The sequence below is a fragment of the Crinia signifera genome, chromosome 9 (genome assembly GCF_055691185.1).
Source record: "Crinia signifera chromosome 9, ASM5569118v1, whole genome shotgun sequence".
In the NCBI taxonomy this organism is placed as follows: Eukaryota; Metazoa; Chordata; class Amphibia; order Anura; family Myobatrachidae; genus Crinia; species Crinia signifera.
Window position 1 is genome coordinate 26,737,117 of NC_139225.1, and position 27,329 is coordinate 26,764,445.

Consider the following 27,329-nt stretch of genomic DNA (forward strand, 5'->3'; position numbering starts at 1 on the left):
CCATCAGCTGACTCAAGAGCAGAAGGAGCCTCAGGTGACTTGGTGCCATATAATGTTGACCAGGTTGGATGGTGGTCATTCAAACTCTGTACAGGAGATCATCATCACCAGCGATAAATCCAGAGACCAAACAATTGTCTTCCCAGTAGACCTCATTTGGAGATTGCTCTATCACAGAAGTTCAGACATGAGCCCAGCGTGACCCACTGGAGACTGGTACTCCAACCATGGCCTGCTGCAGGCACCATCCAAAAACTAGCATTGTGATGCCCTTCTCCATCACAACAACTCACTTGGCCTCAAGTCCAAGACAGTGGTGGATTCCCTGGCCCATGAACGTGTCCAGAAGCTTGGTCATCCCTCATACAACCCAAACTTGTTCCCCTAGCCCAAGATACGTGCCATTCGTGAATCACCGGAAGCTTTAGAAGACGCACCTGCTTTGAACATGTCCAGCTGCTATACCAAGAGGTTTGAGCATATGCAGCTTTGCACAGTCCCCTCTCTGTGCATCCGGACACCTATTGCAAACCCCTCGTCTATACATGTGACTTGTGTCTAATCAGCCTCTATCTGTTAGACGGGAGATTGCTGGATACAAATAGCCGCCCTGTGGGATCTACAGCCGCAACAAGAAAGAGTGAAAAACAATAAGGAGGGACTTGCCTGTTTGCCTTGCCATGGGGCATGTATCTCCTCCGAGTGACCTCTTTGGAATGCTGTACTCCGAGGGGTGGAGAATGGGTCCTGAGCTGGCTGCGTCCCCCACGAGCTTGATTCCCGTATTCCTGTGTCCTGGTTGGGCCTGAGATACAAACAATTCCAATAAGATTTATGCCCTTCAGCGGTCAATGTGTTGATTATCCCACACAACTCCTTAATCCTAATGACCTGTATGGGGTCTGCGTTACCTAGAATTCAGATAATCCGCCCTGGTCTATAATAGTCCAGTACTGCTCTCCTCCCTTCTACTTAGGTGGGCCTGTTTCCAAGCACATACTGTATGACCACTGACCGTACACTTTAATTAATATGTATGGGAATTACAAAGGGGAGGGGCAAGGACAACTGCTTTCTAATACAGAGAAGCATTGGCAGTAGAGAAGAATGGATAACTAACTGGACTGTTCAAGGTTCTCCCTGCAATACTGGCTGAAAGCTAAAAAAATTTGGTACTTGTTTCCTAGAACGGCCACAACGATTTAGATCGTTGTGGTCGTAAGATAAAAAATCGGATCGATCGCATCGCATGCGATTTGGTCGCATACGATGCGACCGATCCGATCGACCGATTTTTCACCCGATTTTTTTTTTTTTTTCACCTGATTATTTTCAATTGCCCCCACAAATGTTACTAAGTGGGCTAGACCCCACGATAGACGTCAACCCGAAGCGTGGCGAGCGCAGCGAGCCCGCGAGGGGCGGCGGTGCGCGTCCTCCGACCTTTTCATTCCCCTACTATCCACTAGGGCGTGGAGTGAGAATAGAATAGTGTGGCGAGCGCAGCGAGCCACCGAGCCCGAAGCGTGGCGAGCGCAGCGAGCCCCGCGAGGGGACGCGTCTAACTTCACAGGTATACGCGTCCCCTCGCGGGGCTCGCTGCGCTCGCCACGCTTCGGGCTCGGTGGCTCGCTGCGCTCGCCACACTATTCTATTCTCACTCCACGCCCTAGTGGATAGTAGGGGAATGAAAAGGTCGGAGGACGCGCACCGCCGCCCCTCGCGGGCTTGCTGCGCTCGCCACGCTTCGGGTTGACGTCTATCGTGGGGTCATGGCGGGCACATAAAAAATGTGAAATGGGTCATATTGGCCCATTTCACCTTTTTTAACATTTTTCCCTATGTGAGATGGACTTAATCAAGTCCATCTCATCTTGTGCCATTATAATGGCACAAGACCGACAAGATACTCCCGATTTCAATGTTAAAAGATTTTTTAACATTGAAGTCTATGGAAAAATCGGGTCAATCGGTCGGTCGCATCGCGGCCGATTTTAATTGGTCGCGACCGACCGATTGACCCGATTTCTGTCAATCAAAGTGAAAAAAGTGTAAAAAATCGGCCACATCGTGAGGATCGTGTCCCTTAATTAAGAGCCACGATCACTCACGATTGTGGCCGTTCTAGGAAACAAGTACCAAAAATTTTTACATTAGATTTGAAGTTCTGGTACTTGTTTCCTAGCACGGCCACACCGATTTGTATCAGGGTGATCGTGTCGGAAAAATCGCGTTGGTCGCATCGCATGCGACCAAATCGCATGCGATGCGACCAACGCGATCGACCAGATTTTTACAATGAATCAAATGTGAATAGGGCCCCTGGGACCCTATTTTACATTGGATTCAATGTAAAGTAGTCCCCAGACCCCCAATTTTACCCCCTTAACGGCACCCCACGATTGACGCCAACCCGAAGCGTGGCGAGCGCAGCGGTACGCGTCTTCCGACCTTTTCATACCCCTACTATCCACGTCGGCGTGGAGTTGAGAATATAAAGTGTGGCGAGCGCAGCGAGCCACCGAGCCCGAAGCGTGGCGAGCCCCGCAAGGGGACGCGTATAACTTCACAGGTATACGCGTCCCCTCGCGGGGCTCGCCACGCTTCGGGCTCGGTGGCTCGCTGCGCTCGCCACACTTTATATACTCAACTCCACGCCAACGTGGATAGTAGGGGTATGAAAAGGTCGGAGGATGCGCACCGCCGCCCCTCGCGGGCTCGCTGCGCTCGCCACGCTTCGGGTTGGCGTCAATCGTGAGGTGACTCTCACAATGGGGTTGGTTAACTTTTTAAGGTACTTATGTAATATCTGGACTCCCGTTTTTCTTATGAGACCGCGTCCCCTCGCGGGGCTCGCCACGCTTCGAGCACGGTGGCTCGCTGCGCTCGCCACACTATATAAAATCAACTCCATGCGTAGTTGGATAGTAGGGGTATGAAAAAATGGGGTGCATTTAACATGGGAGTCCAGATAATACATAAGTACCCTTTTTAACCATGACGGGGCCATATACAATGTGAAATGGGTCATATTGGCCCATTTCACATTGCTTGCTATGTAAAATGGACTTAATCAAGTCCATCTCATCTTGTGCCATTATAATGGCACAAGACCGACGCGATGCTCCCGATTTCAATGTTAAAAATATTTTAACATTGAAGCCTATGGCAAAATGGCGTCCATCGCGTCGTGGGCCATGTTAATGCCCGCGACCGACGCGATGCTCCCGATTTTGCCTTTGCCGGCAAAATGGACCTGATTTCAAAGGAAATCGGGTACATCGCGTCCATCGTGTACCTTAACTTTAAGGTACACGATGGACAAGATTGTGGCCGTTCTAGGAAACAAGTACCGAAGTGCTCATTTAAAATGAATGCAGCTATAGAAATAAACCCTAAATATACAAAGTAACATAAAAAACATCAAACTATCCATGCATGTATATCCTACATAGATATAAACCCTCTGGTGGGTTCTGGTTCTGTAATAGTTACAGACGATGGCAGAGATAAACAATACACATCTTATGTGGGGTACACACCAGGGCGATATGGCCCAAAACGAGCCAATTTAAATACAATCTCGACCGGTTGTATGTAAATCGGACATGGTTTGAGCCATTTCGCTGCCCTTTTGATGCGATCCCGATCTGATGCGCGGCCCCACGGGTCGGTCGGTCTTTTCTGAGATCCTACCTGCTGCAGGTAGGATATCAGAAACGACCATTGTAGTGGGTGGGGGTCGCGATCGTATCGCAATCACATTAGGGGCATTTTTGCAGCGGGTCGCCTTCAGCACGTGAGCGGGTCGTACGTTCCTGTGACGACCCGCTCACGAGCACCATCGCCATGGTGTGTACCGGGCATAAGACCAAATAAAAGGACAATTTTTAAAGGCGAGAGGGAGCTTTGGGTCAAATGAAAACAAAAAAAGTTCTTCTTACACTACGCCGCCATTGTTCAGCGACACCGAGCTCTTCTGCCGTATAAACATCTTGGTGTTGCCGAACGGTGCAGGAAGGTTCTGTTCCAGAGTCGCTTTCAGAGGCTGGAAGAGGGAGACTGTTCCGGTCTGCAATAAATAATACAGTCAGTGTAATGTGGACCATGCAGCGGGACAAGAGGCCAAATAGAGGCGAGGGCCAACAATAGTTGACTTATTTAGTATTAATTAACCATAAGTAAAGGGAGGAGGTATTAGCCTAGCCCTGTTAAGGAGACAACGCCTTCTTCCCCGAAGGGATAACTCTACCCGCACAGTGCTGTAGGGTGACAGGTCTAGAGTAAAAAGCCAGACATACACGCAACGGAGATTGCTCCCGGCGCCGTCTCTCATTCCAACAGAGCTACGCCGGTGGTAGCAACCAAGACGCTGTGCCTGCTTCCAATCCTTCCTCCTCCCTGACCAAGTGACCGTTTTCCCCACCTGCCCATACCATCGATCTCCATTCTGTGGCTTATCTGGGTGCCTAACTGGGATATTTGCACATATTACAACTGCTGCTACAATTCAATTACAATATTTGGAAACAAATACAAGTCAGTTGGCCAACTTGATTTCTGGATACAAAATTGTTACCTGCCAAAAGTCCCCACGTTGTAACCAAATTACACACAACTCAAGTGGGTAAGAACATTGGGGAAGCGGTCATCTATTAGAATGAACTTAGGTCTACAGTCATTAGGTCGACCCCACTAGGTCGACTGGCAGGAAGGTCGACCTGACTTAAGGTCGACATGGGCCAAGGTCGACATGACTTAAGGTCGAATTTGCATAAAGGTCGACATGAGGAAGGTCGACTGGTCATAAGGTCGACATGGGTTTTTCACTGTTTTTTAAGCCGACATGTGCCGACAGGCGGTATTTCATGCCCTACCATCCACTAGGGCGTGGTGGGAGGATAAAAAAGTGTGCTGAGCGCAGCGAGGCACCGTGCCCGAAGCATTGCGAGCGAAGCGAGCGATGCGAGGGTCCGATTCTCATTGCCAACTGTGTCCATGTCGACTGTGTCGACATTCTGATCAAAAAACAGTGAAAAACCCATGTCGACCTTATGACCAGTCGACCTTCCTCATGTCGACCTTTATGCAAATTCGACCTTAAGTCATGTCGACCTTGGCCCATGTCGACCTTAAGTCAGGTCGACCTTCCTGCCAGTCGACCTAGTGGGGTAGACCTAATGACTGTAGACCTAAGTTCATTTTGACAGATGTACCGATTCCGAACATTGGGGGTATACACTTAATGCATATGTGATATATGGTGACAGGTATGATATTTGGCAATATTAGTATGGTATTGTAATATTATATATCTTTTATTGTTCAATTTTTAATTGTGCTTTTATTTTTAATAAATTGTTATAGACATTCACAGTGCGCTCTCAGTTACTGTATATTGTGTGGTTACCTAAATAACTGTCCTAAAAACTTGGGTGCATATAGTCCATATTTATGGAACAGGATTCAAACTGGGAGGAAACAACAGGGGTGCCCCCCAGGAGTCTAAGGACACTAGCCTGAAAGCTGAGGGTCCCCTCTTTCCATGGGTACAAGAATTTTAAAAATCGGTCCTTGGGAACCGGAGATATCTGACTTCAAAGCAGTGGTCCCCATCCAAGCCTGTTAATTGCTTTTCCCAGTCAGATATTTCAGGTTCTGTCTGACTTAGAGTTTTTCTGAGGGTATATTACAAAAGCTGGGACTCTCCCCCTTTGATGGACACTAGTAGCTTGTCTCCACTGTTCCCAGAACTAGAGATATCAGCCTTCCAGCAGCTGGTTACTGCTCCAGCTCCACACACCTGGTATGTAGTTTTATATACTCGTTGGCAGATTGCTCTGCCTCCTGAACTCTCACCCCCTAGTCCCTAATACCATTTGGTAGGTGGGATTCTCTAGTTTTTAATTTCATTAAAATCTAAGAAATCTATTTTCGGGAACTGGAGATATCTGCAATCAAGCAAGCTGTCCTCCCACCAGAAAATTATGAATAATAAGCCCACTCCACTATATGTATTTATTATTATTATTATTTATATACATTTGGTCTATCTATAATACTTTAACTGACCCGGCTTTGCTCCACCCCTCTGGAAACCCCTTCAGAAAATCCTGCGTTTGCCCCTGGCCTAACCCACTACTAAGCAATGAGCCATTGTTTTTAATCATTTTTATTTTCTTATTGTCCATATTCAATTTTTTAACTATTTTTGTATGTCGATTGTTTATTGTGTAATAAATTTATTGCCACTTTTAACATTAATCCGGCACGCTGTGTGACATATTTATGTTCCTTCCTCAAAGCGCAGCCACTTCTTCTTTTTTTTGCTATTGGTATTTCCCTATCAGGGACTGTCATTGTAAGACCTAGTCAACTATAGACATTTTTTCCATGGCACATTCAGCATTGCACTTATTTTTCCTGCATCACCTGCACTGTCCTTGGGACTGACTCGAGTTAATCACTGAAGTGCGAATTCGCAGATTGAGCGATTATCGGATGACTGCACATGAGTACAGATTGTAGCACACATGCGCAAGCCCGAACAGTATCATAAATAGCTTATGGATCGTCAACGCACTCGACTCGCAATTTGACCGACAGGAAGTTGGCGTTTGGGTGGTGGTAACAGGATATTTTTAACGGAGTGTCCCAAAAAAGTAGGCAGGCCCAGGTGATATCAGGGAGGGTGTGTGACATCAGCCGTGGCCACCATCAGCCTGTCTGTGTCACAGATGACCGGTAGGGATAGACTTACTCAAATGAGTAACTAACATGAGTGTCCCCTTATTTCTCTGATACCTGAGAGAGGACCCCCGGCTGCTGGTGGGCCTGGTCGCGGTTGCCCTTATTCTGCTTGTAGAAGTCGAAGATCATCAGGGCCGCGTAAACTTTCCCGACAGTCACTTCATCCGCTGCGAAGGAAGACAAAGCAATGAATCAATAATTCCCACCCCCACCCGCCCCCTATTTCCAAATGAGTAATGATTTAAGTGATTTAAGTCTATTTTTACAGCCTGTGTACCCTGACAGACTGTTCACGCAAATCCAACAGTGGGTTCTAATTTATATATATATATATATATATATATATATATATATATATATATATATATATATATACAGACAACATTTCATCAGGATTTATGTTAAACTGATAAAAAAAGAAAAGAAGGTGGAGTAAAATCATAAGATGCGTCAGCAGGGGGCAGAACGAGGTGGGTGGTTGTTGGAGGTCTCTTACGTTTATGAGGAGGAACGAGCAAATCCAAGGTTTTTTGGGAGAGGTTGGGCCAAACAGATGTGATTTCTTTCCGGAGATCAGCGTCGCTTTCGTGTTGTTTTATTCCCCCTGAAAACAATAATAATTTGTCCACATTCTATTCCCTGTGCTCTGTATCTCTTTGGTCTTATCTCCATAATAATACATTGACATGAGGATGGACAATGAAACCTCTAGAACAAAGCTTGGTCAACACTCTACTGGGCCATGAGCAAATTATGGCACTATGAGCCCAATTCAGGCCTGCTCACTAGGCTGTGTGTTTTCCCAGCCTAGTGAGCAGCCAGGATTACGCAGAATGCACGCCCCCCGACCCCCAGCCCCCCCCCCCTGCTGCACAGAGGAGAAATCATTCGATGGATACACACCATCGATTGATTTCTCCTATGTGCCTAGGAGTTGTGTGGCGGCTGCACAGATTGACGTGAATTCGGCTGGGGCGCCGACGTTATCCGCTCACTCCGAGTCAGCCCAGCACTTCTATGAGGAACCCCAATATTGTGAAAGTCGTCATGATGTCCACATTACCCATAATGCTCTGCAACAGCTTCTGCACCCACCTGTAGACAGTTTGATGTCCAACGCAGTCCGGATTAATGCCATCAAAGTGGATGTGAAGTGTACCGTGAAGTCTGTATCGGCGATTGGCATATTCATCCTAACCAGGCGCTGTGGAAAGACCCAGAATGTTACGGTGACGGATGCCCATCCCCGTTACCCATTGCATGCTGAGGCCATTGTGCACGGAGCAATGTGCGACCTTTTCCAACCAGTCATTGCGACAACTCATGTTTTAGCATGTAGCCCTGCTGTCAATTATACAGTGCTATCTCCATGCTTCAGAGGTGAAACTTCCCAAAATGACGGTAGCAACAGATAAAAGTTTAAGTCCTGGGATGCAGTGACTGCTTGCAGGCTGTAGGTGGCGCTTTGTACCTTCTTGTATATGAAAAGTGATTTATCAGAAGACAGAAAATATCACTGCAGAACATTCATCCCAGTGACATTATTTGGTATACTAGAATATGTGGATATTTTTCAGTTGCGTGACAATGAATGGTTGATAGTTGACTTGACCGGCTCCGTGCACAGTGACAATAAACCATCTGACATGCAGAGGAGAAGAGAAAGATCTGTAGGGTCATCGCACATTCAACACTTGACCGTTCCCCATTTTGTTCCGTTCCCAGTCAGAGCCCTCTCTTTAGGTCAATACTGAACCAAGAGTTACGAAGGATGGCCGGCCAAGATGGGTGGACAGGAACTGAGTGTATTCAGGGAACAGTCAAGTTACACATGAAGAGTACATAAAGGACCGACATTTAGCCTCAGCTGACTGAAATGGCAAATAAGCCTTGTTCAATGTTTTGCTCCTTACCCACACTGGAAGCAGCCATTTTGTCATAGGAAGCTATTTTACCCATCTTACTCATTTCCTAGGAACTCATGAAATCACTGAGACTCCAATGTAATGAAGATTTGTTCAAAATGGCAGCCTGGTGCGCTTCATGAGATGTCTCAGTGAGGTTCCAGGCACCTGGTGATTAGGTTTTGGATGTATTAGCAAGGCCAATTTTACCATTTTGTAAACTGAGGCAAATGGCAGTGGAACATTGGTATATTGCACAATTGTAGAGTTGCACAGGGAATACAAACATGCAACATGACATGCAAAGAAAGGTTTGCTAGACTAGAACCACAAAGTCAGTGACAGATCCATCTAATTGAAGAGTCTGGGAGGTATGAAGAAAAAGATGGAATAGTCTTGGAGTTGGAGAATGGGTTCAGGGAGAAGAGGGCTTTTTACAAAAGCTGGTAGATCACTGGAAAAGGTTGGTATTCAAATTAAGATGTTTGAAATCATGAACCAGGATAGATAGGTAGCTACTTAGATCTTGTAGGTTTTGGAGATCATGATCCAGGACAGCTAGATGGATACATAGATCTTGTGGGAGTTGGAGACCATGACCCAGGAAAGCTAAATGGTTGCTTAGAGCTAGTAGGGTTTGGAAGCCATGAACCATGACAGCTGGATGGTTAGTTAGATCTTGCAAGGTTTGGTGACCATGACCAAGCACAGCTAGATGGTTACTTAGATCTTGTAGCATTTGAAAGCCATGTCAGAGGGCAGCTAGATGACTATTGAGATCCTGTAGTGTTTGGAGAGCATGATCCAGGATAGCTAGATGGTGACTTAGGAAGGAGGGGCAGAGGGATACTAAGATCTTATGGGGTTTGGAGAGCATGACCCATTACAGCTAGATGGTTACTTAGACCTAGTAGGGTTTGGAAGCCATGATCCATGGCAGCTGGATGGTTAGATCTTGTAAGGTTTGGTGACCATGACTAAGCACAGCTGGATGGTTACTTGGATCTTGTAGCATTTGAAAGCCATGACAGAGGGCAGCTATATGTCTACTTTGATCTTGTAGGGGTTGGAGAGCATGACCCAGGACAGCTTGATGGTGACTTAGGAAGGATGGGTAGAGGGATACTAAGATCTTGTGGGGTTTGGAGAGCATGACTCAGGACAGCTAGATGGTTACTTAGACCATGTATTATTCAGAAGCCATGACAGAGGGCAGCTAGACAACTACTTACATTTTGTAGGGATTTGAGACCATGACCTATGACAGCTAGATGTCTAGTTAGATCTTATAAGGTTTGGAAGCCATGAACTGGGACAGCTAGATGACTACTTAGATCTTGTAGGGGTTGAAGGCCATGACCCCATGCCAGCTAGATAGATGCTTAAAAATGGTAACGCTTGGAAGCCATAAACCAGGAAAGCTAGATGGATACTTAGATCTTGAAGCCATGAACCGGCAAAGCCACATAGATCTTATAGGGGTTGGTGGCCATAACTACATGGATAATTATTAGATCTTGCATTAAGTAACTCCACATAGATAAAATAGATGAGGAAAGAGTGGACATAATAAAAGGAGACGGGTTCACAGGGAGATATACACAGCACGGTACGGGCACAGTACAGAGACAGAAGGCTGGAATCCAGCAAATCACTGGTGGAGGGCGACACATCTCTTCTACCTTATATGCCACACGTGCAGGGCATTTCTTCCCCAGGCCAAGGGGAGGGGGCATGTGTCGTAGCATCTCGTACATGTCAGTGTAACCAATGCGCCCGCTGCAGCAACGGGAAGGAGGAGGCACAGGCATAGTGGGCAAGGACGAAAGATGGACAAGCAGATGGAGGCACAAAAGGTAGATTAACAGCAAAATGTACGGTGCATGGCAGAGAGATGAAGGCAACAGAAATGAACGAGACCGGAGAGGACGGGTGAAAAAAGAAACCAAGATACAGAAGAAGGAGCAGGAGGAACGTTGGGAATCAAGGAGCAAGGGGGAAACCATATTGAGTGTTGTAAGGTCGAAATGACAGCAGCAGGACAGGAACAGGGCAGCGATGAGAGAGAAAGAGACAAGAAGGAAGATAATAGGAAATTTAACATTAAGGGGGGAAAATTGCATCGGAAAAGACCAACCCACATGGGTACAATGGAGACATGGAGATGAGGTAGAAGACGAGCAAGGGGGATGAAAATGGGAGGGAAACAGACAAAAAAAACATATCTGATTAGGCTGAATTTGTACACTCCTGTCAATGTAGCACAGGTATGTTTTTTTATATCATTTAGGTGAGCGAAGGTTAGTCGGGAATCGGTGAAAGGGCAGGTTGGGTTGGGGGGGGGGGGGGAAGTCACTGCTCGCTTCTGTCCAATCCTTCTCACTGACACAGATGTTCAGCGGGCGGTCAGGAGCAGAGAGAGCGTACAAGGCGACATTTCCATGTCCCTTGCCCCTACCGGAGTTGGGTGGGGGGGGGATAACATTTTAAACCCTTCAATGAAAATTTCATCACATGCCCCCAGCAGCATTGAAGAGCATAAAACCATTGTAGTCATCATGCTTGGAGAAGGGGTCAGGCAGCCTTACTAATGAGCATGCCACCACGTTGCCCCGCTACTGGTTGCCCTTTCCACCCATCTACATCCCGGACGGTGGCTGAGGAACCCTCCAGTGAAGCTGCCTGGCACCCTTGTCGGCAGGGGGTGAAGCATGATGAGGTGACAGAGGGTAGGGCTGGCCTCGCGCTCCCATGCAGTCGCCGGCCCCTCTGGATTCTGTCAGACTCCCCCATTTGGTATGGATGCAAACGGGCTGTTGGGTGCAAACCTTGTAAGCCACCCGCGACGGGCAGCGCTTCCCCAGCCCCAGCGGAGGGGCAATAACCCGCAATAAATTGTACATATCCTTATAGTGAATTCGGTAACTAGAAAAAAAACAGCACAGGGCACAGAGGATGAAAAAAAAATCAAAAAGACACCGGTTACCTGTCCAAAATAGAAATATACGCAGAGAAAGAACATCCAACGGGAGACAGAGGATATTTACTAAGATGGGAGTTCTACTGAAGATGAGAGAGTGCCTACAGCAACCAATGCAATTCTACTTCATTTATTTAGCGACTTTCTGAAGATAATCCATTATATCTGATTGGTTGCTACGGGCAACATCACATCTTCAATAGAACACCCATCTTAGTAAGTTTAAGGAGTAAATTTACTAAAGCTTCTAAAAGTGTAAAGTCGTGCTATTGCCCATAGCAACGAATCAGATTCTGTCTATCATTTTCTAGGATGCAACAGAGAAATGACAGCTAGGGGTAAATTTGCTAAAATGGCAGTTTGCCCACAGCAACCAATCAGATTATATCCATTATCTTCTAGAAGGTGCTCAATAAATAAGACGCAGATTCTGATTGGTTGCTATGGGCAACATTCCATCTTCAATAGAACCTCCCACCTTAGTAAATTTACCCTTAGCTACAGCTATCATTTCTCTATTGCATCCTAGAAAATGATAGACAGATGGGGAAATTTACTAAAATGTGTATTCTACTTTACTATGTGATGTTGCTATGGGCAACCAATCAGGATCTACGGCTTATTTATTTACCACCCTCTAGAAGATAGTAGACAGGATCTGATTGGTTGCCCGTAGCAATATCACATGTGAAGTAGAACACACATCTTAGTAAATCAGTTTCATTGGTTGCTACCGGTAACTTCTCCACTTTCCACTTTTAGAAACTTAAGTAAATTTGGCTCAGAGTCTTAGCGCATTTTCCCAATGCACTCACATTTATTAACCTTAACGTTGCTGTAAGGGATCCTCAAAATATCCATCAATAAATGCCGGAGCCGCGAGCGACGCCGGCATTTCTATCGGATATTTTGAGGCTCGCTCACAGCACAATTGGCACTCAAAGGTTTAATGTCCCACAATACGTTACATTGTATATCATGGTTATGCTATTCACCAATAAAGACAACTTATCAGACAACTACATCACCTTAAATATAAATCAATTCTAATCATATATTTCTATTAACCATTATGTCGCCATTTAACGCCTTCAAGCCGATAGTTCTCAGTGACAGAGAAATGAAACATAACAGAAATCGCTACAGACGTCTCCTCATACACTTTGGGTATATTTACAAAAAGGTGGATTTTAACCGATGATGATCGATTTCAGGTTGCTAAAAAAAAAAAAAAATTATCTAAATCGATATTAGGCTAGAACACACATTTACTAACATCTAAAAAGGAATATAAAAATGTATCTGTTAGTAAACGTGTGTTTTAGCCCTGAAAGCCCATCATCGATTAATATTGAGATTAATTGATCTGAAATTGATCAACATCGATCTAAAAAATCGACCTTTATTAAATATACCCCATGACTTAATAGGCCATGCGGAACAAGAAGCTTGGCGCAAGTTAGCCGCGCAGAGTGTTGTAGCAGAGCGACGTCTTCATGGAATGTGCTTATTTGCACTGCAGACGCTGGGCTGTGACTTTATCCGCGTGGTATAAGGTTCCATCAAATGAATTAGCGGAGTCTCGTTGGATTGGTCGCATCTCGTTAGAAACTAAGACGCACATTCATATGAAAACCGCCCGGCGCAGTGGCCCAATGATATCACATGCTGTATTCCAATGATGCCACCAGCATCTCCCAGTGACACGCTGTATTTTACGTGGTGCACAAAATGGGCATCTGGTGGCTTGCCCATTCCAACGCACATAAGTACAGTAAGCAAGGGGAAGGCGGAAGCCAGCACGCTACACTCATTTGAGGTCCCCGTGCTCGGGTGTCAACAATTACTCAAAAATGTGAAAAACTCATGTCGAACTATTCATGTGTCAATCTTTTTCTTGTGTAGACCATTTGGTGTTGACATATTGACTGTCGAACTCAAACTGTCTATTGAGTGATCCACACCCACCTGGCAATGGCTGTAACAGTGGATTTAGGGCCTGATTCAGGCCACGGTGCAGTTCTGCGCATAGGCGTATTTGCACAAGTGCAGACCCCCTGTGCGAATGCCTTTGGCGATTAATACACTCGCAGAGGCATTGTAGGGGAGGAAGGGGGGCGGGACGAGGTGTCGGCAGCATTTTATGGGCGTCCCCATAAAAATCCTGGGAGCGCAGAAGTAAGGCGGGCGCTGGCGTCCCATGACATCAGCGCCCCCCGCCCCCTTTTCGGACACCTCCGTCGTGCATGAATGTGCTAAAAGTTCCCGCCTTCAAGGAATATTATATGGTTTCTATACAATATACTTCTATCTATAAGTATAAGCATTACGTATTACATAAGGGCGGCCATGTTTATTACCCCAGACAGTCCCATATCTGTATGTATTTCCCCCCTCTATGACAAGGTAACCCTCCTCCCACTAATTATTGATGATCACGTTCCTACTACATAGCAGTGACTCCCAAGAACCATCTCTCTTTATGAAACCCTGAGACAGGGGCCCAGATTACCCAATGACCGCTAATGACAATTGTAGGCATCACAGTGCGCGCTGGATGTTGCATATAGGAAACTGACTTGCACGTAACATAAAAATAAATCCCTGACCTGGGTGTACCAGACCTTAGAGGTAGTGTAGAACTGGAACACCAGGCAAAGATAAAACAGAAGAACGTACCAGGCAGCCGGGTCATACTCTGCCCAGACGCGGATGAATTCGTCCAGGTGATGAGGTCCCAGGATGGAAGAGTCTCGCGTCAGATACTCAAAGTTATCCATGATGACCGCCACAAAGAGATTGAGCATCTACTCAGGAATGACCGGGATAAAGAGAGAGAGAGAGAGAGAGCACATTAGAGAGCAGGATGGGTAACCACACAACAAAGGCGGTCAAACAGCCACAACCAAGTGGCGACTTGTACAATCTCCCAGGCACTGAAACGATTAAGTTAGTACCCAATGTCCTTTTTTTTTAAATCAGTTAATTGTTATAGGATCACTGTGCCGGCTGGCAGTACAAACAGAATATACAGGGCCCAGCGCCAATGTTTTCCAGGTGCCAACATTTATAGCTAAAGTCATTGGGCCTCTGGAGATTGACTGAAAACAACACCCAACTTTGCAATCTGACCAACACACTTACTACATATCTATTTTGCCCTCAGTGTTGCTGCCCAGGCTAAGAGGCACCCGATTTCTCTGTGACCTTGAGATCTCGGTGTCCAGGCCCAGAGGTGGGGACAACTGGCAGCATAGGCGCTAATAGGCATTACATACAGCAACAAATTCCGATACTACTATGTGGGGTGCGGAAACAGGATAATGAATTGGCCCCTCAGCGCCCTCTGTTCTCCCGTCTGGGCCCATGAGCGCCCAGGGTCGGCCGCTGAGCGGCGGTTCACTCACCAGGAACGAGCACAGGAAGATAAATGAGACAAAATAGAAATAGGCAAAGTCGCTGCCACATTCATCTCTGCTGTTCCCGGAACGCGGGTCACACGGTCTGTTGCTGAGACAGGCGAGCATAATTTCGTGCCAGCCTTCCCCTGTGGCGCTCCTAGAATGGGTAAGGATAGATATTCAAACAGTAAACGTCAAACGTCACAGTTAGTTAACCTTGCATATTGGCTTACAATTGGTTACAGTAATATTCATTTGGTGCAATCACAACCTTGTCTTTAGGCCTTCGTCACAAAACAAACGAAAGCCAATCACCATATTTACCTAAACAGGAGCATCAGCGCTTGGAAAAAAGTGCGAAAGTTATTGTGTCGGTTGATGGCGCTGTCGTCAACCAATGCGATGTTCCCGAACACCTGGAAAAAGAAAAGAAATAAGATAAATTCACTGAATAATGACGGAATGTCTTTAGTAACCGCCACTATGGCTATGACAAAATGGCGGCGTTGAAGCCACTTAGATCACTTAGCCCAAATAAGCACTTATTTCTGAGAGAGTATCTACATATATCTGTATAATCGTTGTCCGTACCTGCATGCCAATGATGGCATAGATAAAAAACAGCATGGCGATCAGGAGACAGACGTACGGGAGAGCCTGAGGAAAAAGAGAGTGACATTCATGCTTACGGCAAATGTTCCCCTAATAACGCCACAACCCGTGCTACAGGTTTTCAGGATTTCTCTTTAAGACTTCAGAGATCTATGACCAATTACGTTAAGATGAAGGAACGTTCTGCATATAACAATGGCTGGATGGACAAACCTTGAACGACTGCACAAAGGTCCAGAGAAGGATGCGGATGGTGTAGCCCTGGCGCAGTAGTTTAATCAAGCGAGCAGCTCGGAAAAGTCGCAAGAAACTCAAGTTGATGAAGTTTTCCTACAGAAGACGGAGAGATGGTGTTATTGGTAATCTGGCCCAGTCACTAGTGACCAGACATCTCCTCACCCTTCCCTCGAGACCCCAACAAGTAGAAGACCAGCCCACCTCACTTCATTTCATTCTCAAGCAAAAAAACAAAAACTTGCAGCTTGCTCGTACTTCAGAACCAGGAGGGGGAATATAGATCCAAACACATGCAATCTCCCCACCTCAATCACACTCACCGACAGCCTCAACGTGCTCCCTAATGTGTCTCTAAAATTAGGACGGTGTTGAAGAAAGATTCTCATATCTTTGGCACTTACAAGTCAGAAGGTTTCATGGAGGACTTGGCCAAAGTGTTTGGAAGATCAGAATCTTCCCCTTTGGGAAAGAGTCTAAGGACCTGATTCAAGAGCGTGCGCCGAAATGTGTGTAACGACCGCACCATAGGGGGTTCTCTGAAATTTGGTCGCAGTTGCAAATAATCACGAGCGTCGCCATTGCGTGCGGGTTGCGCTCAGAGCTGAATCAGATCCTACGATGGCTTCTTGCACAGACGCTAGCGGTGAGTAACCGGAGCACAAGCAACACCGCAGGTAGCGATGTGACGACAAAGCGGGTGATTGGGGTGGAGGAACCGGAAGAACACAGCTCAGCATAGGGAGTGTGAAGGAAAACAGTGAAGAAGCAATTCAGCGCAAAAATGAGACAGATGTCAATGGATGGAAAAATGTTTAAAATGAGCGGCGTTAATACGTCTCTGATTCACCTATCGCCAATAAGATTCATTCCAACAGGAAGTTCCACATTTGCCTATCCTTGGTGCAAGAGATCCATAAGAAACGCTCAGCATTGCATAGCCTGCAACTGATGCGTATTTTCTGAACAAGGCTTACATGCGAACTCCCCATTGGTAGGCATTCTAGCCAGTTACACCTCTTCGGCGGCAAGTAGAGACAGGCGATTGAGTTGCTATTAACTGTGTGTGAAGAAAACAGGTCTCCCATATCTGACGCCTTTCTTAGTACAGTCCTGGCTTTTTCTACTGAAAATATTAGATTTGGTCGAACATTATGTTACTGTGCAGACACCACATATTCCAAGGTGACGAGTTTCTATAACTGATGCAATGACGGATGCCTGAAGACCAATATAGAATGGTTGCGGATCTCTTGCTAACAATGTGTCCTTGGCATCTATCTAAAAAATAGCACGACACATAATAAATGAAGTGAAGGATGGTAGCCCTCTACCCATAAAATATCCTTGTGGGCGGAACATGCTACCTTTGTTCTCTACGTCGTGTCACATGACCATCCCAGTCAGAAATGACACCGGTTTACTCGCCCCATGCAGCGGCCAAGATTGCATGCAGAGGAACAGAAGTCAGTGACAACCCAAAAACATTCAGATGTCGATGGTTCCGCTCCTTACCAAGTTATATCCCGCCTCTGTATCTCCTGACACACCCCCTGTATAAGAGCGGGCCCTGACGGAGCTGAACATACACTGACCTCTGTTCCTCTTCCCAGGGGGCATTACATTCGGGATTGCGAGGTTTGCTGTGAAGGTGCGTGCCGAGCAATAACATCTAATTAACACAACACTGTCAAATTGTCTTTCCAGCAGCAAAAAAGAAGGAACATTTGTGGGGCGGTAGACTCTCTTTAGACTGAAAGGTCTATGTTCTACGCATTAGAGAGAGATAAAGTGGACAGATATAATATCCCAGCCAATCAGATCCAAACTTCAAACACAGCCTGTAACATGGCAGCTAGGAGGTGATTGGCTGGTATTTTATCTCTCTCCAATGCTAAGTACATATACCCCATATCCTGGTATCTGTTATTCTCTATCACAGAACGCTTATCTGGATGGAAACGCTTCAGCCATAAAGTCTATTATGGCCAAACGGACATGTTTTCAATTTGCCTTTGGTGTTGGAATGTTGTGACCATTTCTGAAATGACAATATTACTTCAGTCTAAGATATTAGTTGTTGGAAAGGTTCGCTGGGAGCTCTCCAGCTCATCAGCCTGCAATGATAATAGCTTCTCTGTGAATATAGGCCCTTATTCAGATTTGATCGCATTCACAGTACAAATTTGTTCTCAAAATGGGCAAAACCATGTGCACTGCAGGTGGGGCAGATGTAACGTGCAGAGAGAGTTAGATTTGGGTGAGTTATTTTGTTTCTGTGCAGGGTAAATACTGGCTGCATTATTTTTACACTGCAATTTAGATTTCAGTTTCAACACACCCCACCCAAATGTAACTCTCTCTGCACATGTTACATCTGCCCCACCTGCAGTGCACATGGTTCTGCCTATTTTAAGAACAAATTTGTGCTGCAAGCAGGGCCATAATCCTCAAATTCTACACCGCAGAATCCATGGAACCCCGTTTTATATCTGGAAAATGTATATCTGGAAAATGTATATTAAACTTATAGCTGTGTATCTAAGGTGGCGTCATGCTAAAGCAAGAGAGGTTGTGGACCCATGGTGAACTAACAGGTCAAATAAGTGGCAGCTATCATATTCGCACCCAGAAGCCAATGGGTGAGATATAGATCATCCTGTTGGAACATTCCAACTGCTATGAGAACAACAATATCTTCTGTCGTCGAAAGTCTCTTCAATAGTCATTGAAAATGTTAAATAAATTCAGCACAATTGCACTAATCATATGACAGCTTCTACTACTCAAAACATCCGTTGATCAAAACCCAAATGTCAAAACATTCTACGACCTACAGGAAAAGCTCTCTGTCTTCCGAAGTTGATTTGACAATGCCGACATCGCCGCCTTTAGCCAAATCTCTTATTGTTCATAATACAAAAGTCGCCTAGCTAGTGACAAGTGCGTTGGCCCACTCTCTCATCACCTTTCCTCTTCCGAATACACGCGGGTTAACCTCCAACCTCAATCAAATCCCTCGCCTTAAAGGAGGTATGTTCATTTATGAACCACTAAGTCCGTCTGCCGGTGTCTTCAAAGGCACCGAAACAATTCAGCTTTGTGCAGATTGAGAAATGTGGACATCTCCGGCATGTGGATTCTTGTGGGAACACCAACACATGCTCGTGATTCTCCGCCGGTCTAAGACCCCTATTCTCTCACCCTTTTGCTGCTGAAAGATTTGTCAGTGAGAAGTAAACTTTTGACTATGATGTATGGAGACAGCCGTCGGCAACACCGAAACATTTGTCAACGTGCCCCCCTCCCCCCCCTTTTTAATATTGCTCAGCATGCAAATAGCCTTCTGCCTCGGATCAGTAGCATGATACCTCATTCATAACCAAGCAGGGAATCAGCGCAAAGGTCAAGGTGCAAAAATAAAAAAAATACAAAGATTGGAAGAATTCTGAAATGGAACCAACCGTATTCTAGATATGATGTTGCCATGGGTGATTTTAGTGGTACATGGATGTTGCAGGAAATACAACATACAATAACGAGGGGGGGGGGGGTGTCGGAGTGGGGGGGAGGGATGAGGGTGTAGTGAGGGGTCCCCGCATTGTATGTTGATTGAGCATGAGTCGGCAGGCCGTGAAATAAAAAAAGGACACGAACATGGGACACGGACACAGAAAAAAAAAGATGAATTAAACGAAGACAAATAAACTGAGTGAATTTATGTTCTGCTCCTGGTGATAGCCCGGGAACATGGCTTCCAAAACCATTACATTAAAGGTAGTTAGGCATTAGGTCGACAGCATTATATCAACAGTCAATAGGTAACCACTATTAGTCGACATTAGTTTTTAGTGACATTTTATTTTTGGAACTTTTTTGATACTTTTTCAGACTCCAAAAACCAAGTCTCACGTCGTCCTTTTCACGCGTGGACAATTTTTCTGTTGCCCCTTTTGCTTGTGTCGACATTTGGGGTCAACCTAGACACTGTCAACCAAATAACTATCAACCTTATGAACCACACCCATTTTCATCATTGAGGGGGAGATGAATCAGGTCTTCTAAACCTGACAATTTAGACGTTCCCCATAACGACCAATCAGCTTCCAGATATCATTGAGCTTGTACATTCTATAAAATGATATCTGGAAGCTGATTGGATTTTAAGGGTAATATGTCCTTCATAGAAGGTTTGATGCACCTCCCCCTAGGTGTCACACGATATGAACTCAGCATTGCTTTAGCGAAGGCAGCGCCATCGGCTTATCATATCACTCACCACAAATGTAGCATTCAGTGAACAAAGACAAATATGCGTTCCGCTTATTTTTTTAAATCATCGTACCGGTCACTAGGGGGCAGTGTTTAACTGGAGTCAAAGGCTTATACTCTACATGACCAGGGGTGTGGATCGTACTGCTGACCAGACTTAGGTCGACAGGCAATAAGGTCGACAGGGTTCTAGGTCGACATGGGTGAAGGTCGACAGGTGTCTAGGTCGACATTGGGACAAGGTCGGCATGGGTTTAGGTCGACAAATGGGTTAGGTCGACATGGGTTTTTCACAGTGTTTTTAGCCGAATGTCGACACAGTCGACATGGACACAGTTTGAAGTCAACTGCAGCCCTTCGCTCGCAATGCTTCGGGCACGGTGCCTTGCTGCGCTCGGCACACCATTTTATTCTCCCACCACGCCCTAGTGGATGGTAGGGCATGAAATACCGCCTGTCGGCACATGTCGGCTCAAAGAAACGCATTTGTCGACCTTGTCCCATGTCGACCTTGTCCCATGTCGACCTAGAAACTTGTCGACCTTCATCCATGTCGACCTAGAACCCTGTCGACCTTGTTGCCTGTCGACCCAACGGTGTCGACCTAATGACTGCCGACCTAAGTCGGGTGGACAATACGACCGTATCCCATGAACAGACCAGCCACTTGAGTCATGTCAATAAATTCAGAATAAATATAGTCCATTTGTTTCACTGAACACAAATATAATGTAGAAAAATCCCCAGTTATAAATGATTAGAGACTATTATACTTAATATGCCTTAATAAGCAGAAAATTCTGACACTTCAATAGACCCAATGATGTTTCAGCAAATCCACTAACAAAGGAGATTAATGCGAAACTCCCTTATCACAATATTCCCAACGACATGTTCATCTATGACCAATTAAGCGTTAATTAACTTTGCAATTAGCAGGCTGCGGCAATGACGGGGGAAGAAAATGAAATCGGACAGGATGGTTTCAGCATGTTTCCACCTAGGTAACTGAGAGCACTCTGCAATTTCACTGTGAAAGCGCTGATTACTGGGCCGTTGGATAATAATAACATTATTACATATCAGATACATTTATTTAGTGCTGTTATTAAAGGTGAGGGCTTAAGAGAATCTGGAGTGAGTACAGTTTCCTGGAATACATGATGGCGTAATGGGGATGCAGGAAGCAGATCTGATATTTGCATTGCCAGCTGTAATGCAAATTACGAGGCAAGTTGATACAAGTGAAGCTGTTGGCCCTAGCAACCGGCAGCTTCTATGTATCATGTATGTTTCTAGAGCATTATCATAAAATGACAGAACCTGGTTGCTATGGGTAATGCTTGCACTTGATAAATCTCCTGCTAAATGTTTTTTCGACAATTGGAATGTCGTTCTACCTTGGAGTCCAATTAGCTTATTATATATTTTCTAGTGTTTGGTTATATATATATATATATATATATATATATATATATATATATATATATAAAAAATACTTCAGCGCATGTACGTTAATGTATGGTTAAAGTGTAACCCACCCCCTGTGCCCAATAGATGCCGTCCAGCAATTCTCTAGAACAGAAGCAGCGCTGTGTCAGCAGAGATAGATAAGTACATAGAACCCACTTACCGCTATCTCTGTCAGTAAAATGTCAGTAATACTTCCCAAGACCGTGATGAAATCAAACACATTCCAGGCGTCCCGCAAATAGTTCTGCAGGAGAAATGGGAGAGGGGGAGAGAGATGAGGTATTACTGTACATGAGATAACAGAAGGGATCCAGCCCCTGGCTCATACATGCCAAATATATATATCACAGGGAACGTGACCTGGGAGAGAAGGGGTGACGGGACTATATTGGGGATTGGAGGGGTGGGGGTACCTGACTGGGAAGAGTGTGCAGGAGGGTGACCTGGGAGAGGAGGGGGTGAGGGGACTATATTGCGGAGTGGGGGTCCCTGACTGGGAAGAGTGTGCTGGATGGTGACCTGGGAGACGAGGGGGTGAGGGGATGATAATGGGGAGTGAAGGGGTGGGGGTATCTGACTGGGGAGCAGGGGTGCTGAGAGGGGGGAGCAGGAACAGTTTACCCTGGCCTGTCAGGGGGGCCACGGTCTGGACACACAGTTTTTTAAAATTTGGTGGAGAGTGCGCCGGGTCTGAGTGCGCCGGAGTCAGCTTTATGGCGGCGGCATTGGGAGAGCGGATGTTGGCGGAAGTGGGCCGGCGGATCAGAGCATGTAAATCCATGACAAAGAGCATGTTAACCACTGGCATCAAGCATGAAGCCCATAGCAATGAACATTTAGGTAAGCGGAACTTACAGTATGTGGCATAATATACAATGAGCATCATTGTGTGTGGAATAATATGTAATAGGCATTACGGTGTATGGCATAATGTGTACTGGCCACTACGGTGTGTGGCATAACGTGTAATGAGCATTATGGCATGTGGTATAATATGTAATGGGTGTGTGTCATGTGTAATAGGCATTACGGTGTAAATTTTTGTCCCTATATCCAACTTGGAAGCAGTGGCGTAACAAGGGTCCGCAGAGTGTGCGGGGAGCTCCGTCCATTTGGGCCCCAGGAATTTCTATTGGCGGCCCTGCTGGGGAGAGGTGGTGGGGGTGACCAGGAAGAAGGGGAATGGGGGTGATGTGACCAGGTAGAGGAGGGGGTGTGACCTAGGAGTGGGTGAGGGGGATGACATTCGGGAGTGGAGGGGTGGGGGTACCTGACTGAGAAGAGTTTGCGGGAGGGTGACCTGGGAGAGGAGGGGGTGAGGGGAAGATACTGGGGAGTGGAGGGTTGGGGGTACCTGACCGGGGAGAGGAGGGGGTGAGGGGATGTTACTGAGCAGTGGAGGGGTGGGATTAACTGATTGGGGAGAAGAGGTGTGTGTGTGTGGGGGGGAGTGATCAGGGAGAGGAGGGGTGTAACCTATGAGCGGAAGGGGATGAGGTGGGAGTAACTGACTGGGGAGAGGTGGTGTGTGTGGGGGGTGACCAGGGAAAGGAGGGAATATGACCTGGGAGAGGTGGGGGTGAGGGGACATTACTCAGGAGTGGAGGGTTGGGGGTACCTGAATGGGGAGAGGAGGTGAAGGGGGATCAGGGAGAGGATGTTGGTGGGGGCCAAGGAGAAGTGGGGTGAGGGGACATTACTGGGGAGGGAAGGGGAGGGGGTACCTGACTGGGGAGAGGAGGTGGTGGTTGGGTCTGTGCGCTCATGTAGTGGAAGTGGGTAAGGGGATGTTACTGGGGAGTGGAGGTGGGTGACCAGGGAGAGGAGGGAATGTGACCTGGGAGAGGAGGGGAGGGGGAGAGGGGAAATTTCTACGGAGTGGGGGTACCTGACTGGGGAGAGGAGGTGGGGGGATGACCCAGAAGTGCAGGAGGCGTGACCAAGGAGAAGAACAGTACCTGACCGGGGAGACAATGGTTGGGAGTATGTGACCCGGGATAGGGGTGTGCCAGACAGATAATTGCCTCTCAGATACCAACCCATGGACAGCGCAGCCGGCATCGCGCAAATTTCCACATTGAGAAAATAATATCAGGCTGGGAACTAGTTTGGGCACTGTGGGGTGTAAATAAGACTTACAGTATCAGACTCTAGGAGGATTCTGCTCTGCGTCAGTCCTGAAACTGTGATTGGCTACTTGGTGTGGAACTATAAGTCTCAGCACACCCTTGCAGCGTGTCACCATACTCTTTTCACCCTTCCGTGTACAGCGCTGAGAACAGAGTCACAATGGCAGCCTCAGCCCCTCAGCCCCTAGCAGCTATTCCACCAGCTAGTATGTGGGTGTGCAGTGTGTCTAGCTCCTGATTGGATTAGCCGTAGCTCGCCCAATCAGATGCCACACTGCACTGACATCCGTCACCTCTCCTTTACCATTGCATCAGAAGCGGACTGCCATCGCTTTAACCAGACATCGGAGTGTCCCAAGCTGGGGGTGGGGATGAGTAAAAGTGGGCAACCTCTTATAATGGTATTCTGGAAACTTCCAGCATTATTTATGATCTAATTACAGAGTCGTTTGGGGCTTTCTCCGTTATTAGCTTCTTACCAGAACGCCAAAAGCGATGATTTTCAGGATACACTCCAGCGAGAACATCGACGTGAAGATGATATTTAAACATTTCAACATCTCCTCATACGTACTGGATGCTCCGTAGAACTAGAAAACAAGGTGGGAGTCAGTGGGGAAATAAATGAATGATGAGTGCACTCATTCCCAGCAAACGCTGACTCACCCGCTGGGACGCATCGCCAGCAGGAACGCAGGACGGTTATTTTAAGCCACTTATGTTTCCAGTTTGCATAGAGCTAGCTATCACGGCGTGCCTTACAATGTGTCTCTAAGGGGGAAGTTTACTAAAGCTTCCAAAATTTTAACAGAGGCGATGTTGCCCATAGCAACCAATCATATTCCGTCATTCATTTTCTAGGATGCAATAGAGAAACTATAGACAGAATATAATTGGTTGCTATGGGCAACATCACCCCTAAATGGGGTCCTATTGAAGATAGAATGTTGCCCATAGAAACCAGTTAGAAGATTCTAATTCTTATTTATAATATATAGCTGTATATTCTACTTCACATGTGATGTTGCAACGGGCAACCAATCAGAATCTACTTCTTATTTATTTAGCACTCTCTAGGACAGGGCTGGGCAACACCGGCCCTCCAGATGTTAATGAACTACAAATCCCAGGATGCTTTGCATTAGTTTTGCTATGTGGCCATGCTGAAACTGATGCAAGGCATGCTGGGATGTGTAGTTCATCAACATCTGGAGGGCCGGTGTTGTCCAGCCCTGCTCTAGAAGGTAAGAGACAGGATCTGATTGGTTGCCCGTAGCAACATCACATGTGAAATAGAATACACCTCTTAGTAAATTTCCTCCATAGTATCTGATTGGTTGCTACGGGCATGTTTTCAATGCGATTCCAATCTGCACTAAAGAGACTTGTAGACATATATGTCTAGTTATATCTGGAAAGATACACTGATCACTGAATACCCACGATACAATTCATTATTTCACAAAATACCATTTATTTAATAATCAACAATTTGGGACCTGTGGGCACATATGGCACATATGGCATCGTCCGGTGATAAACGTTTAAATATTTTTCCGTTTCACTAAAGCTGCTCTGGCATTTAGAGAAAGTCCAATGGGGACAAGCCCTCATGTACTGCAACATATCAAAAATATTATTTTTAAACAGCAAAGGCCAAATTAAGTAAATTATTCATTGGTAGTAGACAGAAACATTCTGCGGTACTTGTTTCTTAGCACGGCGCCCATCGGGGTTGATCGCATGCCTTAAGTTAAGGTACTTAAGGCATGCGATGGACGCGATGGACCCGATTTTCTGACTTTGACAAGCTCAATTGCCGGTAAAAGTGAAAATCGCGTTGATCGCGGCCCCTAATAAGGGGCCGTGATGCGACCGACGCGATCAACGCGATTTTCCCATAGGGAACAATGTTAAATTAATTTAAGTGAAAATCGGGTTGATCGCGTAGGTCTCGGGCCATTATAATGGCCCGCAATGCGATCAACACGATTTTACATAGGTGACAATGTGAAATGGGCCAATATGGCCCATTTCACATTGAATATGTGTAAAAAGGTATGGTTAATGGCCCCCCAATTTTATCGCCACCCCGGTATTGACGCCAACCCGAAGCGTCAAGCGTCCTCCGACCTTTTCATACCCTTACTATCCACGTCGGCGTGGAGTAAAGAATAGAAAGTGTGGCGAGCGCATACCTGTGAAGCCCGCGAGGGGACGCGGATTCCTGTGAAGCCCGCGAGGGGACGCGGATACCTGTGAAGCCCGCGAGGGGACGTGGATACCTGTGAAGCCCGCGAGGGGACGCGGATACCTGTGAATGTATCCGCGTCCCCTCGCCACGCTTCGGGCTTGGTGGCTCGCTGCGCTCGCCACACTTTCTATTCTCAACTCCACGCCGACGTGGATAGTAGGGGTATGAAAAAGGCCGGAGGACGCGTACCGCTGCCCCTCGCGGGCTCGCTGCGCTCACCACGCTTCGGGTTGGCGTCAATACCGGGGTGGCGTTAACAATGGGGGGCATTTGAAACATCAGGGGGGTTTTATATGAAAATGGGGTGTTTTGGGGCATTTTACATTAAAATCAATGCAAAATCTGGTCTCAGGGACCATTTTACATTGATTCCAATGTAAAAATCGGGTTGATCGCATCGCATGCGATTTGGTTGGCATGCGATGGACGCGATTTTTCCGATCCGATGCTTACAATCAAAATCGGTGGCGCCGTGCTAGGAAACAAGTACAAATTCTGCAAAAATTTACGAAATGTTTGCACGATAATTTGCATATATTTTCATAATTTACAAATGAAGACAAAAAGTGTAAAAAACTGCATACAATATCCTTGTTCTTTGGCATGCAGAAAAACAAAAGCAGGGTCAATGTGAATTGCGTTAGGGTACTTGTTTCCTAGCACGGCAGCCATCGCATCCTATACCATTGTACTAAATAAGGTATACGATGGTATGTGATGCGACGCGATATTGTACAATAAAATATCGCATCGTATGCCATACAATCGTATACGATTTTTGATTGTACAAGCACCCTGATGGGTCCTTACAATGTAAAATGGCCCCCCATAGTCAACCAAGGTACGCGTCCTCCGACCTTTTCATACCCCCACTATCCACGTCGGCATGGAGTTGATTTTAGATAGTGTGGCGAGCGTAGCGAGCCCTGCAAGGGGACGCGGAATACATGTAAAGTAATAAGCATCCCCTCACGGGCTCAACACGCTTCGGGCTCGGTGGCTGGCCACACTATCTAAAATCAACTCCATGCCGACGTAGATAATGGGGGAATGAAAAGGTCGGAGGACGCGTACCGCTGCGCTCGCCACGCTTCGGGTTTGCGCTTCGCCTTTGCGTTGATAGTGGGGGTGGCGTGGGGGTGCATTTAACATTGTAAGCACCCATCAATTAAAAAACGCATCGCATCGCATCGCATGCATCGTATGCGGATATATGGCATGCGATGCGATCAGATGCCGTAAGATGGACATCAGGGGCGCCGTGCTAGGAAACAAGTACCTGCGTTAGTTCTTGCACTATAAAATGCATCATGCCATGTT

At 46.3% G+C, this 27,329-nt stretch overlaps 1 protein-coding gene across 1 annotated transcript in view; it reads right to left on the reverse strand.

Annotated features, from left to right (window-relative positions):
* The window catches only part of CACNA1B (calcium voltage-gated channel subunit alpha1 B), a 235,649-nt gene that overhangs the window by 15,017 nt on the left and 193,303 nt on the right, over positions 1–27,329 (reverse strand). Inside the window, exons 31-43 of the mRNA XM_083158627.1 lie at positions 24,235–24,345; positions 21,787–21,870; positions 15,861–15,977; positions 15,627–15,692; positions 15,360–15,451; positions 15,042–15,192; positions 14,314–14,441; positions 10,337–10,433; positions 7,846–7,954; positions 7,247–7,354; positions 6,805–6,917; positions 3,945–4,072; positions 667–805 (exon numbers count right to left, since the gene is read on the reverse strand). Of these exons, the coding sequence (XP_083014753.1) occupies positions 667–805; positions 3,945–4,072; positions 6,805–6,917; positions 7,247–7,354; positions 7,846–7,954; positions 10,337–10,433; positions 14,314–14,441; positions 15,042–15,192; positions 15,360–15,451; positions 15,627–15,692; positions 15,861–15,977; positions 21,787–21,870; positions 24,235–24,345 (1,443 nt within the window). The remainder of the gene's footprint in view (positions 1–666; positions 806–3,944; positions 4,073–6,804; positions 6,918–7,246; positions 7,355–7,845; positions 7,955–10,336; positions 10,434–14,313; positions 14,442–15,041; positions 15,193–15,359; positions 15,452–15,626; positions 15,693–15,860; positions 15,978–21,786; positions 21,871–24,234; positions 24,346–27,329) is intronic.